Source organism: Leuresthes tenuis, unplaced genomic scaffold (genome assembly GCF_036924035.1).
Source record: "Leuresthes tenuis unplaced genomic scaffold, fLeuTen1.0.hap1 SCAF_20, whole genome shotgun sequence".
Lineage (NCBI taxonomy): Eukaryota > Metazoa > Chordata > Actinopteri > Atheriniformes > Atherinopsidae > Leuresthes > Leuresthes tenuis.
In genome coordinates this window covers 22103481-22121525 of record NW_027325374.1, presented here as the reverse complement: position 1 = coordinate 22121525, position 18045 = coordinate 22103481, and the positions used below count along the sequence as shown (strand labels likewise).

General features: G+C 41.9%; 1 protein-coding gene across 1 annotated transcript in view; it reads left to right on the top strand.

The window, feature by feature from the left end:
* The window catches only part of ca10a (carbonic anhydrase Xa), a 352613-nt gene that overhangs the window by 40512 nt on the left and 294056 nt on the right, over positions 1 to 18045 (top strand). Inside the window, exon 2 of the mRNA XM_072373770.1 lies at positions 16293 to 16367. Within this exon, the coding sequence (XP_072229871.1) occupies positions 16293 to 16367 (75 nt within the window). The remainder of the gene's footprint in view (positions 1 to 16292; positions 16368 to 18045) is intronic.

Here is an 18045-nt window from a genome sequence, read left to right as displayed (position 1 = left end):
AAAACTGTACAATAGTGACACTGTTCTTCCTCAGTTCTTGTGAAATAGCTCCCGTCACGCTTCTGATGATATTCTCACCTTGATGCTTGCGATATAATGTCGAAAGTTGCCATTCTTGGCAGGACAAAATTGTCATATAAGGGTTTGGTGGACGATGTTAAACTCCCAACATTCACGCAAGATATCGCTGGTTAAAATTCAGCCCCAAACAATCTGCAGTCCTTTCACTTTTCCACTTCTGCTGTACTATCACGATGATTAATTTTTATACTTCACTCCCACTTGCTAATAGGTAGGGTTACATTTTAAAGAATACATGCTTGGGATTAGAAAATTATACATTATTATGAACTACACAGTTTAATAGTCACTGGTAGTGGTTCCTCCATCCTTCCATCCATCCATACCCACTTAATCCAACTGTAGGATTGCGGGGGGGCTGGAGCCGATCCCAGCCGCCATTGGACGAGAGGCAGGGTACACTCAAGACAGGTCGCCAGTCCATCACAGGGACAAATGAGACAAACGACCACACACGCTCACACTCACTCCTAGGGACAACTTAGAGACACCAATTAACCTTACATGCATGCTTTTGGATGGTGGGAGGAAGCCGGAGTACCCGGAGAGAACCCACACATACATGGGGAGAACATGCAAACTCCACACAGAAACTCCCCAGCTGGGAATTGAACCTGGTGCTAACCACCACACCACCGTGCAGTGGTATATACTGTGTGTATATGTATATATATATGTATATCTATATATATATGTATATGTATATATGTATATATATATATGTATATGTATATGTATATATATATATATATATATATATATATATATATATGTATCGGTTGTAGTTGTGGAAGAAAAGATGGTTGTTGTGGTGTGAGGAGCAGTGATGGCTGGCATTAGGGGAGTGACTCTGGGACACCAGTGATCACTGTCTAGCCTCCTGGAGGTGTCGTGTTGCCCAACTAGACGAAACACTGATGACAGGAGGTTCCCACCTGATGACCCCAATGATATGTTGGTCAGCACTGCTCACTGGTCTATATAGGCATTAAAGGGATCAGGAGGTCTTTTATTAGGTACTGAGCCAATATTAGAAGATTAATTAGAGAATTATTCAATGGGTCCATTTTCTTTTGTAGCACAAGTTTCTTGTGTTTACTTCGAATGTATATATATATATATGTTTGTATATATATATATACATGTATGTATATATATATATACATGTTATATACAGACTCTTGGAAGACTCTTGGACATATAAATATACATGTTATATACAATATTAAAATGAGGCACCAATAGGAGCTTATTGAGAGGTAATTTTCTCATGAGTCAGTAAACACAGCTGTTGCCAAGGTCAACTTTAATATATGGACACACATCACCGCATGCTCTTAGTTTTGTCTCTCTGTCTTTTCCAGTCTGTTTTTTGTCTACTTTCTTTTCCCCCCTATGTTTGCTGGCTGAGCCTTTCCTGTACCTTTGCTGCTCTCCTGTCACTCCCCATCATTCTTGCTCTATCTGCTTGGTTGGACCTCTGGATTGCTCATGCCCCACAATGAATATTAATGGAGGAGTTTGGATATTACATGAAAATTAACTGTTTATTTACAGAGACTCTCTCTCTTGGCCTTATGGGAGCTTGGCGGGGGCTAGCTAGCCAGGCTCCCAAGTATGAGGATGAAATAGGGCAGTGCTGTGCTAAACAGGATTCAGGCCAATAAGAAACTGTGGCCAACCAGATCTGTCATACAGCTTAAGAGGAACATTCTTCCTCAGAACATCACAACAAATTGTAAAATCGTTTGTATCTAGAAGATGAGTGGATGATGTCTCAAGTAGTTCAGAGTTAGTTCTTTACATAAACCAAATTAGATTTTTGTTTGTATTAAGGTATTAGAAAATATCCTTTCTGAATATATACAGATCAGACTGTCAGCAGAGATGGTCAAAAAAGTGAGGTATGAAAATAACTTTAACTAGCGGAAAGAAATGAGAAAAGAACAAAACCCAACTTAATGATACTGGTCTAATTTTTTCATTTGATTAGAATTAGTTGATAGAACTGAGTGGAATGATCTGACATAATGACTGAAACTGAAATCACCTTAAAACCAGAGCCACTCTTCAAATCAAAGAATGGTTAGAAAAGCAGCATTTCTGTTATTTAGAACAGTACTAAAAAAGTGTTTAACAGCAAAGCAACACTTGTTAGTTATACATAATATGGTATTGTACTGTATTACCAACATAATCTTCTCTTACTCCAATTACAATTGGAGCAAACTGTCATTGATTGTCTGTGAGCTTTTGACCCATGGTCAAGGCATGGACGGAACTGTAAGGATAAGAAACCAAACATGAAATGTTGCAGAAGAATTTGTATTTAAGTTTAAACAATGACTCATTTACTGTGTTGATTCTTTTGGCCCTGTGGGTATATCAAAGGGTTTGTGTGAAAGCAATTGATTAGATTAATTTACATTACCAGGTGTCAATGAACATATCTGAGGAGAGCTGATGGGGCTGATGATCATAACCAATGACCCAGAGGGTGAAAGTTCTGATGCAGAAACCTGATTTCACAGTAACTGTAATATGGTAATCATGTTATACCACTTTAGTTTATGGAGAATACCTGTATATGGCTTTCATTTCTCAAGCAATTAGTCTTGCAAACAGAAAATTCCAATTATGCCCCTTCCAATGAATACTGACCTGTACATATCAGGCATTGGTTCACTCATAATGAGCTTGTGGCACTAATTCTGCTACATGGTGAACAGGTCTCTTTTGCTGCATCAGAAGTTCAGAAGGTGTGGTACTTCCTGTCCTTTGAAGAGAGAGAGTACGTGCTGACAGAGAGGACGCTAGAGAGATTTAGCTTTATATTGGGTTTTACCGTGTTTTAACGGATAGTTTTACTGTGTACTTGGTGATATTGGTTGTTTTTATCGGTGTGTTCAACTGTAGCAAGAGGTTTTAACAATTGGATGCTTGGATTGTTATTTTAAGTCCCGGTGTCTCACCTGCCACACCAGCTAAACGCCGGCTGCTACTTGTTTTTAGCAGTGTGGCTAACTGGGAAGCTACCAGAGGCTGTTACGACTAACACGGGACGGGACTCTACTAAACACACAATGCCTCCATTCATCTATGCAACTGGCTGTGGCAGCTGCCTCCGTTTGACCCAGCATTTATCTGAATTACAAGAGAGAATATCCATCCTCTACCAGATCCGCGATGAAGAGCGGATCATGGACTCTCTGGTCACGGTGGGTGCCACAAACGCAGCTACTAAGTCATAGTTTATGCTTCAACTTCATTTCGATGACGTAGCTATGAGGTTGACCCCTCCGTCGTAGGCACCTCCAAAAAATTCTAACTACACGTCGCGTAGATGCGGGCCATAAGGGCTGTGAATGGTCCACTCAGAACGTAATTTCCGGCAGTTGCCTTTTCCGGTCTTAATGGCTGTATATGGTGAAGAAGCTCATTGACATTCGAAATTATCTAAAGTGCATTTGTTCATCCAGGTTGTAAATTCACACCAGTGAATTCACAACCCGTGTTGTAAATTCACCCGTTCCCAGCCTCGGCCGGTCGTACAGACCACCCCCGCGAACGTCTTCTCTGTCGCCTGCGCTTCAACATTTGCAATTTAAGCATTTGTTCTTCAATATTGATAAGCTCCAACTACAAATCCAGCTGCTCCACCTCGCTTGCCATTATTTACTGTTGTTAACTGTGACCGGAAGAAAAAGCAAGGATTCGGCTATATCCCCTGAAACCACTCAAACACACAGCCACACACCCCTAACGGCATGGTGAATTGCAGAGCGACGTGTTCCCTCGACGCAGAACTTCGAATGCTCAATGAAGACGTCACGTCGACGTTCTGGAAGACTATAAATCTAGCTTAACGAGCTGGACTCGACTTTCCCGTGCCTGGACGCTGCTGATACTGCCCAGTCCATGGAGCACTGGACCAAGCTGGGAGGGAAGCCCAAATCCCTGACCAGCTCCACACCAAACCGGAGGGAGCCGTGGACCACAGCTGGCAGAGTTAACCATGGTGGGAAGCTCCTTTCTCGTCTGCACTCGCCTCAGGATCTCACCACACTTTTGCCATCCTGGAGGAGAAGGAGTTTCCTCTGCTTTGGGGTCATAGAAACCCCCCCATCGTCTTCGGTGCCTGACCGGGTGTCACCGCCTGCAGCCTTCGCTGTCAAGTCGCCTGTCAACCGGCGCCTCACCTGCTCCTCTCGTCCCGGTATCATGCACTTCACCCCCTGTCCTGCAAAGAACCATCTCCAAACTGAAGAGAGCAGACTCTCAGCGACACGCCCCCTCCACCGGCTCCTCATAGTCCACTTCTGCAGCCTCCCCATCACAGCCTGACGAGCCTCCATTGTGACTTCATTGTTAGGCATGTTAAATCCAGGACCTCCGCCACACACTGCTACCCTGGGGCCAAGGTTCGGGACATCATCCAGAAGATTCCAGCTCTTGTGAGTAAACACCCACATGCCAAGAACCTTGTTGTACACATTGGTACAAACAACATGGCGGATTGTTTTTTTTTTTTCCCCCCCTTGTCCTGTTCAGCATTATGGCAGCAGAATTGTAGTCTGAATGCCAAGGGAAGTTTTATAAATGTAAAGCTCCCTTTGATGCCCATTTATTTATTTCTGTTTACAATATATGAGTATGTAATAGAACTGAACCGGACCGGGGGACAAGGAAAGAAGAAGAGGAAACAGAACAAAAATAGAAACAAAAACCAGACAACCAGCTGCTACACCTGTAAAAAACAAAACAGACAACAATCCATGGCCTCTGAGGGGAATCCAGCCTTAGCGCCACCAGGAGCACCTGAAAGCAGACAAGCAGAGAAAAAACAAACACAAACAAACAAAAACAAGCACAAGAAGCGGCAATCGCATACAACACAACTGTGAATATAGATGACCTGAGACGACATGATAATACATCAACTGCTTAGCGACCATGCTACTGGGCTAATAAATGTGTGTGTGTGTGTGAGAACATGCAACACCCATGGCACAGGACCTACATGATAACCGTGCTTAGTTATGAGTGTATAAGCGTACAGGGCCACAATCCACAGCCCCCCCAAGCAATCAGAAGCAGGCAGAGAGGGCCACAAGACCCAGGCCACCAGCAGCCCCCACAGAGCACAGAACCCAGGAAGCCCACCGCAGGGGCAACCACGCATCCACCCAGAAGACTGCAGAGGAAGCCCCCGGACAGAGCCCCCATAAGCATAGGGCAGAGGCCCTCCGGGAGCCAGGGGCAACAGCCCACCGACCCCGCCAGGCCCCAGCCGCCCAGACACGGGCCGTGCACTGGACCCGGGCCCCAGGAGCCCGAGCGCCCCCAAACCCCCGGCAGAGGCCCCACCCAATACCCAGGAGGGCCAAGCGCCCCAGACAGCCACACAGTGGGTCAGCGCCTGCCCCAGCGCCCCTGGCCAAGTGCCCTGGGAGTCAAGACGTGCCCACAGGTGGGTGAAATTGCGAGCAGCGGGGAGAGGCAACGCCGCCCCCCCATCGGGAGAAGCACAGGCAGGCCAGGCGACAGCAAGTCCCAGATCCAGGCCCAATCATTACCACACACACTTTCACGTCCCATACATCCAGACGTCCTCCCTCCCTCGACTCCGCTGGGGTGTAGTGTAGCGGGCACACCAGGGGGCCAGCAGCCCCCCAGCCACCACAGACGCCGAACCAGCAGAACAATTAATTAATCCTCTTGGCCCCTTGGCCCCCCGAGCAGCAACCAGGAAGCAGGGGTGTGGGAAGAAGACCCCTCCCTTCACCCTTCTGGCTCTTCAATATTTTCTAATAGTGAGCAATTAAAATTGAAATTGAGGGGCAGCCAAACTTGTAGAACTGGGAGCGCGGCCCTCTGGGCAGCCTACATACCCAAAGAGCCCCGCCCACCAGATGCCACTCAGTGCAACCACCCCACAAGACCTAATGTGTGTGTGTGAGTGTGTTTGATAAGTAGTAATGTCTAAGGTGTAATTAAAACAGGGACGGGGAACTGCAGAGTGCAACCAAAGGGGACCACCTACGTGGCCTCATCCACTACACCCCACCGAACACACACGCCCCCAAAACCCTTCATGTGTGAGTGTGTGCTGTGTACAGGAGCCAGAAGGGAGAGGGGTATGGGGATATACACCGGGGGAGCTACTGTCCCCCAGAGAGGTCAGCCAGGGACTGGCTGCAATAGGCATCCCCGCTACCTGGGAGCCAACACAGGGCAGGAGGGCCTGATGTCCACCAGGCTCGGGGCCTGCAGCGACCATATTCCGGGAGCTACTGTACCCCCAGAAGGTACCCATCCCGCCCCACCCCACTCAACCCAACCCAACCCCACCCCGGAGGACCTCTACAAAAAACAAACAAACAACAACAAAAAACAAACAAACAAACCAACCGGTCACACCAGTCGCAACAGCCCGGGCCTGAGACCCACCATCACCCAGGCCCCCCCCCACCAGGGGAAAAGCGCCCCCCCCCCCCCACCGCACGCCCCAACACCCTGAAAAAAAAACAACCATCTGCGGACACCTTGGAGGTCCCAGAGCAACAAGCCCGGCACCAGGACCACCTGCACCAACCCACCCATACTGTGGCGCGTCCAGGGCAACCCAGCCCCCCTAGGCACAGGCAGGGCCCCCCCCCGGGCGCAAGGCAGCGCCCAGCCACCAGGGCCCAGGCCCAGCACCACCACCCACGCCAGAGGGGCCCGGCCACCCGGCATAGAGCCAGCAGCCACCACCCCAAGGCCCCTAATGGACCCCGCCCCACACCGCAAGACAGCCCCCAAAACTGCCCTCCAAGCCCGACACACAGTCCCCCCCAGCAATGACCAACCCGGTCCCCACGACCCGAGAGACCACCAGACGCCCGAAGCCACACAGCCCCCCCCAGCACACACCCAACCACCCGGAGCGACGGGACAGCAACCCACCACCACCACTATGTGATAAAGCTAATCAGAGGGGACCAGAGAGAATGAAATTCAGCCAATTGATGTTTTGAGGAGGCAGACATTGTTTCCATGCTAATATAATCTAAAAGAAAATTTCTAAACTGGTTAATACACAGATTGTTCTTCGCTTTCCAGTTCATGAGAATAGTTTTCTTTGCGATACATAACACTGTGAGAACCATGTGTGCTGAGTTAATTTCCATGTTGATGTTGTCTAAGTCACCCAGTATGCACAGTGTGGGGCATGCAGGGATGCTACACTTTAGCCATGTTGATAGGTCCTCACAGACTTCAAGCCAGAACTTCTGGACAGGCGCACAAAACCACAAAGCGTGTGCATAATCATCAGGTGTGTTATCTGTGCAATTTGAGCAGATGTTTGAGTGTGTTAGACTCATCCTGAACATCCTTTGTCCTGTATAGTGTGTTCTATGAAGAATTTTGTATTGTATGTGCTGTAAATTAGAATTCTGAGTCATTCTGAAGGTGTTCAAACATATTTGTGGCCAGAAGCTATGACTAGAACTGATGGATAAATCTGCCTCCCATTTTGAGGATGGAAGAGACATTGTGTCATCTATCTTAGACAATAATTTATATATTTTTGATAGTAGTTTTGGGGTGCAGATGCTTAGAAATTCTGCTAACCTAGTCGGTAGTTGTATGTCTGGTTGGTGGAGGATATATTTCTTTGTTATTATAGACTTAAGTTGTTGATATTCTAGGAATTTATTGTTGCCTATCGTGCCTATCGTGTTGTGATATGAGCTCATCAAATGAAATAAAATTTCCATTTTGGATTATATGTTCCAGATGTTTGATTCCTTTGATCTTCCACAGAGTAAAGTTTAGCATTTTTTTGTTTTGCAGTATGTCAGGATTGTTCCAGATGGGTGTAAGCTTACATGGGACAATTGAAGACTTTGTTATTTTAAGAAATTCCCACCAGGCTGTCAGAGAGGTGCTGATGTTAATGCTTTTGAAACATTTGTGATTTTTTACGTTTTGACTAATAAGTGGCAGGTCAGAGATTTCCAGATTATCACACAATGCTTGTTCTATATTTATCCATGGTTCATCTATTGGGCTAGGTTTAAACCATTTTTATATATACTGTAAGTGAATAGTGCTGAAAATTAGGTAAATCTAATCCACCACAGTCCTTGGTCTTCTGTAGGGTTTTTAAACTAATGGTGGTGGTTTGTTTTTCCACAGAAATTTGGAGATGCATGAATCTAGTGACTTAAACCAAGTAGCAGATGGTTTTATGGGGATCATTGAGAACAAATAATTAACTTTTGGTAGTATCATCATTTTAATGGTTGTAACTCTCCCCATAAGTGATATAGGTAAGGACTTCCAACGAGAGAGATCGTCCTCTACTGTCTTTAATAATTGCACATAATTTAGCTTTGTTAGCTCTGAGAGCCTGGAGGAAATGTTTATGCCTAATCTAATATTTCCTGACTGTAAAGTGATCGCAGGTATATTCTGGACTCTACAGTTAATGGGCAGAACTGTGGTCTTAGACCAATTGATAGAGTAGTCAGAAAGTGCTGAGAATTTATTTATGAGTGTGATCGTGTGAGTGAGAGACGTTTGAGAGTTCTGAAGGAAAAGTAAAACATCATCAGCATAAAGACTTATTTTATGCTCAATATTTTGGGGTTGGATGCCTTTAATATTTCTATCTTGTCTGATATCAGCTGCTAAAGGTTCGATGAAAATAGCAAAAAGTGAGGGAGAAAGTGGGCAACCCTGTCTTGTACCTCTCTGCAGACTGAAGCTTGGAGAGGTTTGATCATTTGTCCTGACACACGCATTTGGGGAGCTATATAATATCCTTATCCAGTTGATGAAGTCTGACCCAAACCCAAATTTGTTTAATGCTGCGAATAAAAATTTCCAGTTCACTCGATCAAATGCTTTTTCTGCATCTAGAGAGACTATTGTGGTTTCCAGGTTGTTGATGGTAGAATAGTCTATGAGATTAATTAGCCTGCGAGTGTTAGTGGATGAGTGTCTAGCCTTTATAAAACCTGTCTGGTCAGGATGTATTATAAGTGGAGTTATTTTTTCCATTCTTTTGGCAAGGGCTTTACAAATTATTTTGAGGTCTGCATTTATTAGAGATATTGGGCGGTAGCTGGATGGAAGTGTGGGGTCTTTTCCTTGTTTCTGTAGCAAGATAATGTTGGCAGAGTTCATGTGTGGGGATACTCTGCCATTCTGCTTAACTTGTAATACCATTTTGTGAAATGCAGGTGCCAAAACAGTCCAAAATTCTTTGTAGAACTCTGCTGGAAAACCATCTGGACCTGGGGCTTTGTTACTAGGCATATGTTGAAGGGCTTCATGGAGTTCTCCTATTGAAAGTGGTGAATCCAGAGCCATTGCCTGTTCGGTTTGTAATTTTGGAAGGTTGATATTACTAAGAAACTGATCTATGTTACTGTCTGATGGATCATTTTGTGATGAATATAAGGTTTTATAGAAGTCCCTAAAAGCATTGTTGATTACATCGGGGTCATGGGTGACATTTCCTTTTGAGTCTTTAACAGAAGTGATTGTTGTTTTCTCTTTGTTTCTCTTTAGTTGGTTAGCTAGGAACCTTCCAGATTTATTGCCGTGCTCAAAGTTCTCCAAGCGAAGACTTTGTATCAGAAACTGTGTTTGTTTATCAATAATTTTGTTTAATTCAAGTTTAGCTTTTCTTAGTTCATTCAGTATGTGTTCCTCTTTGGAGGTACTGTAGACAATTTCTAATGATTTAATCCTGAGTTCTAAATCTGATATCCTTGAACTTTCCCTCTTTTTCTTATTTGATGAAAAAGAGATTATTTTGCCTCTCATAACTGCTTTTCCGGCTTCCCAGAGAGTACAAGCTGACATTCCTGGCAGGTCATTATTTTCTAAATATACAGACCATTCCCTTTTGAAATAATTAATAAAATCAGGGTCTTTTAGTAATGATGTATTAAATCTCCAATTCCTAGCTGGTGGTGTAACTCTGTTATTCTTCAGTGTGATAGAAACTGGAGCGTGATCACTGATAGTGATGGGGTGGATTTTGGTGTCTGAAATATCCCTCATCAAGGAACTGCTAACTAAGAAATAATCTATTCTTGAATATGAGTGGTGTACCGGTGAGAAGAAGGTGTATTCTCTGAGAGTGGGGTGATGGGAGCGCCAAGCATCACAAAGACCAAAATCTTTCATATACTGTTTAACAATATTCGTGGACTGCCAGTTCCGCTGACTTCCTGAAGTACTGAGTCTGTCTACTCCTGAGTCTAATACCATGTTAAAGTCCCCTCCTATGATGAGTGTGTTATCTGAGTGATCAGAGAGTGAAGTGAAAAAGGAGTGAAAAAATGAGGAGTCATCCACATTTGGACCATATATATTTGCAATGCATACATTCATATTTTGAATAGACATGGCGGATTGTGAGTGTGAGATTTTTTTCTTTTTAACCTTCTTAAGGACTGCAATAAATCCGTTTTTATCTCCGGAGTGATTCCCACCTACCACAGAGGCATTGGACGTTTTAGCAGGCTGCTTTCTTTTAATACCTGGCAACAGTCAGTCTGCTCCTCCCACAACACAGTTTTTATTTACAATTTTAATCTCTTTTGGGAACGTGCACTATTTTTTTTACAGAGATGGAGTTCACCTCAGTAGACAGGGCACCCAGGCTCTCGCTGCAAACATCTTCCACACTGTTTCAATACATGCATGGTACATCCCTGGTTATGCACAAGGTCACAACACATGCCACTGATATTCCCCCTCTGTCATCATTATTTCCCATGTCACCAAACAGTACCCCCTGCAGTCAATGCAAGGACACACCAAGCCCTGCCCTGTCCATCCCGGTTATCATCACCAGAAGACAATTCTGGAGAAGGACCTCTGGAGTTCATTTTCATAATCTTAAACCGGTGCAGCTACTCAGACCAACTACTCATCCACCTCATAACAGAACTCTGAACATGGCCCTTTTAAACGTCAGGTCGCTTTTAAACAAGACATTTATTATTAATGACCTGATTTTATATATCAATATTGACTGCATGTTTTTAACAGAGACTTAGCTTAGCTCAGATGGACCAGCTACACTCCTAGAAGCCTCACCACCAAACTACAAGTTTTCATTTTCATCGCGGATGGGTAAAAGAGGAGGAGGCACAGCAACCATCATCTCAGCAGCATTCAATGTTAAAAAAATTACGTTTGAGGAATATACATCTTTTGAATATCACTGTCTTGTTTTTAACAGTCCACAGATCTGATGTTTGACTGTTTACAGACCACCAAAAAGATGTCCAACTTTTTGCTCAGATTTCTCAGAGCTGCTCTCAATCATCCATGCCAATTTTAACAGAATTAACATTTTAGGTGATTTTAATTTACACATTAACAATCAATCAGACTAATTTGCCTCAGAATTTTTAAGTATGCTAAATTGTATAAATTTTATCGAACATGTAACTCAACCTACCGTATTTTACGCACTATAAGGCTCACCTGATTATAAAGCGCACCCTCAATTATGGGGTCCATTTCTGTACTTAACCCATACATAAGGCGCAATAGATTAAAAAACTAAAAAAGAACAATACAGATTTTGGGTAATTAGTTTTACTGCAAACATTTAACTTCCCTCGTCGAAGGTGTGATTTCCATCTGCCATACAAGTGGGATGTGTGAACACACTAAGCAGTATACAGTCATCTTCCACTTCATAAAAACACCTGACATTTTAAACAATGTACATTCTCAGGGTCGAGGTAAAATGGGAAACAGGGATCCATCAAGCTTTCCTCCTACACCTTCTCGTCTGCATTTCCGTTTATAGGTGGAGGCATTTTCTTTTTGCTGATGTCAGGAAATGTGTTTTAAGCCATAGCCAGACAGTGTGAGAAATGGGACAGTGCTTTTTGTGCTGCTTTGCTTTGCTTCTTCTCTCACTTTATTCAGTTGAATCGCAGGATGGTATTGAGGCTTATCTTTTCTCTTCAAATTCGTATGGACCATCAGTGGCAGTCTGCAGGATTTAGTGCCAATAATGACATATTCTAAATTTTCCAAATTAATTGTTTTGTTTTTTATTATTATCAGTATTAAAATATATTTATATTACAATTTATAGTTACATTCTAAATTCTGTTCTCATAAACCCAACATTGTTACTTTTATTTTCCTATTTTTTTCACATACAAGCATTTACCAACTGGCAAATCATTGTTACAAACTGGACATATATGTTTCATAAGCCAGGGTTACAGACATATATAACTAATATATTATAAGGTGGAGTATTCATATACACAACAAAACACAATTTTAAATGGTGAAGTTGGCACTAAATTAGGGGGAAAAAAAGATAAATATAGGTTTAGGTATAGGCATAGATTTGTAAATCAATATTAATGAATAAAGCAATAGATAGAACTAATATAACAATCAATATAATGACTTTTTTCCTTTTTGAAAACATTATTTAAATCATTAAGAAAGTGTGAAATTATTTTTTGTTAGAATTTGTAACCCAGTTATATCAGTTTTGCTCCATCATGAATGTTTACTGTGACAGCAAATTAATATAACTTTTTTATTGATAATGTCACGGCCTCAGGATACAGGACACAAATGCAGGGTCGGTTCAGATGCAAAGATGATTGTTAATAAACACAGCAATGCAAGGCAAGGCAGGATGAGGATCTCCTCACAGGGCAAAGGAAATGGCTGTGAAACTCCTAAGAACGCTCTCCTCACTAACTGTGGTGGAGGAGAGTGCAGCAATGAAATTTTATAAACAAAAACCCTCTCCACTCTGGGAGGAAAACAAAGGCTATTAAAGATTACGAAATAAACTCACGCTCTCTCGCTGAGGCGGACTTAAACAAAAAGAAGCTCTCTTGAAAACAGAGGCACTATGAAACTTAACAATTGACTATAGGCACACCTTTAACGACGGCACAAATGTCTTTCAAGAACCAACACACAAAATTGCTCCACTAGCGGAGGAACTATGAACATTAACCTTTAACAAACACAAAAGCTCCGCTAATGGAGATGAATATGAAAGGATACAACAGAAAACACTCCAAAAACGGAGGAACAAAACAAGGCTGTGAAACTTACCGGGATAAATAAATAAACTATGGCTAGGAATAAATTACAAACAAGATAGCTCTGCAGGAGGATCGCTCACTGCAGCTTCAAGGAATCTATGGCTGTGAAATCTATGAAAACTATGGATCAAGAGGCTAGTCATGAGGCTCATGGAAAGAGACAACATACTGGCACAAGACAAGAGAGACGCAGACTATTTGAACACATGAGTGACCAAGGGGAACAGGTGGAAACACTTTGGGAATCAGGGAAGACAATCAGACGCTTGACACGGGAGGAAGGGCAAGATATCTGAATGGAGAGGGAAGTTAATATTTCAAAATAAAACAGGAAATGACGAGACAAGACATGAAACGGAACGTAAATTGTGACAGATAATACTAATTTGCATTCACAGTCTCTATTTTTTTCCAACATATTTGGACACAAGATGTCATTTTTCAATTTCATATTCTCTCCTAATATATGTAGTTGTAATTAGGGCCACTGTTCATATGCTGTAACAGCTCTGCTTTCCCACAGGGATCGTGAAGGGCCCAATTTGTCTCACAGAATTTATCATTTCACAATCCCAGCAGCTTTTTTTCTCAAACTGATTGTGATAAAATGTCCACTTTAATTAGACTGGCATAGCAAAGGGAGTGAAAACTAAACCACTTCAGCTGTATTTTTATAGACCATTACAGTGCACATGCAAAGTGTGAGTAAGGGAGAAACAGCATCTGTGTGTTTGTCAGGAGCTTATAAGAGGATCATGTCCACAGGCTTTCAAAGCTCTTTTATATTATTACTTACAGAGGCGAGTATCCCAAAGGTTCTTACTTGGTATTACTACCACACACCCAAACAAAATCACACAGCTAACACTGTGTACCATTGTTCTCTTTGACCACTCATTAGTTTTAACATGATGAGAACAGTCTGTGGCTGATAAAGTGTTGCACCATTACAACTACATTTATTGTTTTCTAAGGTAGATATAAGCACATTTTGTAGACGTAGTATAACATATTTAACTGTCCTGGCATGTTGTGCAGCTGGGTGTTGCAGCTGCAGAGTTTAATGGCAACAGCTGAATGAAGTTTTGTAATAAAACTCAGGAGAGGAGAAAAAAATTGCCAATAAGGTTAGTCAGTGATGTGTATCTGGGCAAGTCATTACAACCAAACTATTTCTTTTTTTCAGCTGAAGCAGTGTAATTGGTTGCAGTTTGTAATCCAGTTATTTTGGATGTAGACATTTTGGATGTAAACCTATTATCAAAGATAAACTAATCTTCAATGAACCTGTATTATTAGTAACTCTCGCATTCTGTATCATGTGGTGCCTTCGCACTGACTCTAATGTGAAGAATTACAGTACAGTCAGAATAAAAATGGCTTATATAACCATCTCAGTCAGAACACTGATCCAACCTACTCCATTTAAAATTTGATGTGTCTTTCTGAATAATAGGTTCAGAAAGAAATATTGGCATGTTTTTTGGAATAATTATGAAAGTGCAATGTTTTGTGCTGTTACTAACAAAGCTATTGCTGTTAGCTGCACAGTTAGGAAGTGGTACTTTGGTAACTGAAAATCTGCAACAGCTACTTTTGTTTTCGTCTGAGGAGCTCTGGAACACTGTGGCGAACAGCAGGGGCGAACTAAGATAGCTGTTAACTAAGCATTAAATTGCAGTTTCTGCCCTTGTTCCACATATTTTTCAGTTTACAAGGTTGTAACTTGTGGATGTGGCAGCTTTTGAGCACATACTGTTACAAATGATATTTGCTATATTAATTTCACTGTTGCAAAGTTATTGTAATGCTACTTTTCTTTAGGTTCGGCATGTTACATTTGGGTTTTCCTCAATTGCTAAGTTTGTGGGTCATCTGTTATAAAGCTTCAAGATTGCTGTATGAGGTAAAAGAATATTTCTTATGGTATGTAGAAAATGCTTTTCTAATACAAATGGACAGTTTGTTTTCAAAAAAGTGTTGTGGACAGATCACAAGCAAATCAACATAGTAACTATGACATTCCAAAGTATTGTACAGTCAGGTGTCTGAAGTGGTTAAAAAAAGGAACTCTTACTACTCTTTTTTTGTAAAACTTACATATCGTTGTAGAAAATTAATAAATTATCTTGTGTTTTTGATAAGCTATTGTCTTGCCAGGAGTGATGGGCATGGGGCCAGCCTGCCTGATATAGTTTGGAAAGTTATAGTTAACACTACTGCTTAAGTTTTACTGCTGCAAAACTTAATTAGATCCCCTCCAATCCTGATACAGCTTAAGTTAATTTACCATTAAAAAAAATTAGTTTATCACATTAAGAAAGAAATTGATAAAGAACAACATTTTGTTTTTCATTGGAAGCAAACTTCACCACCCATATTTCACTTTGTGCCTGAGGAGATTGTGAAAATAGCCTTTTTTGGACCATGTCCAGCCAGCCCGCCCCACTGTAATTGAACCGGTTCTCCAGTGTTACTGCAGCTAGGCTGTTTGGAGTCGAGAGCAGAGGGAGTAGGGTTGTTCAGTCAACTCACCCTCCATTAAAAGAAAGCATGCAGGGCAGCTTCTGGACCTGCGATTAAACCCCACTTTTTTGTGTTTGGTGAGGGGTGTTTGGGTGGTGGCCAGGAGAAGCAGAGGAGGTATAAAAAGCAATATCCCAAAGTCTCAGTTGGTGATTCTCGGTCAAATCTCCCTGTTTGTAGCGAGACCTTTACTCACCTCAATTACACTCGATCACCCTGCTCTAATCTGGGGATTTCTTTTACAGCTCATACATTACATAATGTATTTCCATAATGCCTAGGAAGTCATCGCATCCCACAGTCTGCAAGCATGTGTTTGCTTGTGTGTGTTCAGTTGGACTGAAACAAGCGGTTGAATTCACTATGAATGCTACAAGGCCATTAATTTACTGAAGTTTCCTGCTGAGTTTAGTGTCTTGAAAATTAATAGGGTGATTGGAAAATAAGAGAATAGAAAACAGAACATTTTAGTCTGAGAATGTTTGAAAACTCCAAGACAGTGATTTTGCTTTCTTGTCTAAATGTCAGTTATAAACAGCTGATGTCCTTGTTTCTGCGTCTCTTCTCACCTCTCAGCTCAACAAAATCCACCAAAAATTCATGAGGGATGGTGGGCGTACAAGGAGGTGGTGCAGGGGAGCTTTGTTCCAGGTAAGCCTCAGCACAGCATGCAGCACTTTGATGGGTGGAAGTTTCCCACAGAATACAGATTATACTGCATACACTTTAAACACAGTGTGCTTGATCTTTTAGTCAGAGCTTATTACATATTTAAGATAGCACTGGGCCACCTTGCCGCTGGCAATAGTTTTATTTTCTCATTCTGACAAGATCTCTTCATCCTTTCCTCTCAGTTGATACTTTTTCGTATGATTGATTGACAGAGACTCACTGTTCCTTTAACCTGTTCCATCTTGTTGTGTTGCTGTGTGCCAACCTTTTTTTCAAACTGTATGCTCTTATATAGAGTATTGTTTGGTTGATAATTAATAAGAACATTTTAAATCATATTTATATTCAAAAGGTGATTTTCATTTTCCACAAATGACTACATCTAGTTCCTTAATAATAAACTGTCAATCAAAATCACTTATGGTCACATCAGAGGTCATAAAATCAGACATCAGTTATCATCAACACTTAAAGAAAATAGTATTCATTCACATTATGTGGGTTAGGTCAAGATGACCGTTTGTTTAGTTTAGTCTCCCACTTCTGTCTGATACCTTGGTAGTTTCAGGACAGTATAAATATTATTTCCCTCATCAATTTTCTAGCCTTTCCTCATCGTCAAGCTCTGATGGTGTTGAAAACTGTCCCTTTGTAAGGTCAGCTTGAGTGTAAACACTAAAAGGCAAGTGTTGGGTTGCTAATCATATGTTATTGATAACCTCTGAGGACTGATTTTCAATTCCACAACAATTTTTATCCCAGAAGTGAGATTTCTCGCATGACTCAGAGTCAAAGCTGAGGACCGACTGTTGTCCACTGTTGTTGCACAAAATGTATCTCACCTATAAAAACAGTAGAGAGGTTGGACAAGTCATCTCAGCACGGCCTGCATCACTGCTGGAATTCTGGACCTACAGGACAGACTGTGGGTTTCTCAAGTCTACTGTGTGTGGAACTCTTTTTCATGACATAACTTGTGATAGCTGCATTGATCCATTGTGTTAAACTTTGCAGTTTCACATCAGAGACTCACAAAGTTTCACAAAGAGACTTGGGGCGGCTGTAGCTCAGGAGGAAGAGCAGTCATCCACCAATTGGAAGGTCGGTGGTTCGACTCTGGCTTCCCCAGGCTACATGTCGAAGAGTCCTTGGGCAAGACACTGAACCCCACGTTGCCTCCCAGTGTATCACTGGGGTATGAATGTGTATGAATGATTAGAAAATGCAGTGAATGCGGCATGTAGTGAAGCGCTTTGAGTGGTCAGTTAGACTAGAAAAGCGTTATACAAGTACAAGTCCATTTACAAATTTAAAAAATAAATAAAATAAAGAGTGACCAGTAGCTTTGAATAATGAACAAAAACAAGTTTGCAACTGACAGTTATGATACATAAATTCACAATATAGTAACACCTCCCCGATATAACACACTTGAATGACATTTTTGAAAGAGACGTTGAGGCTGCTGAAATCATTAATGAGATTAATGAGAAAAAAAGTATTTTATCTACTGAAATGTATGTATATATATGAGAAGAACAGCCTCTGCATGGCAGGATGAAAGCTTCATTCTCTTACAGGTCTTGGGATAAACTAATTGTACTACTACTACGACTGTTACTAGTTGTTGTCAAATTTCAGAAAGGGGTTTCATGTG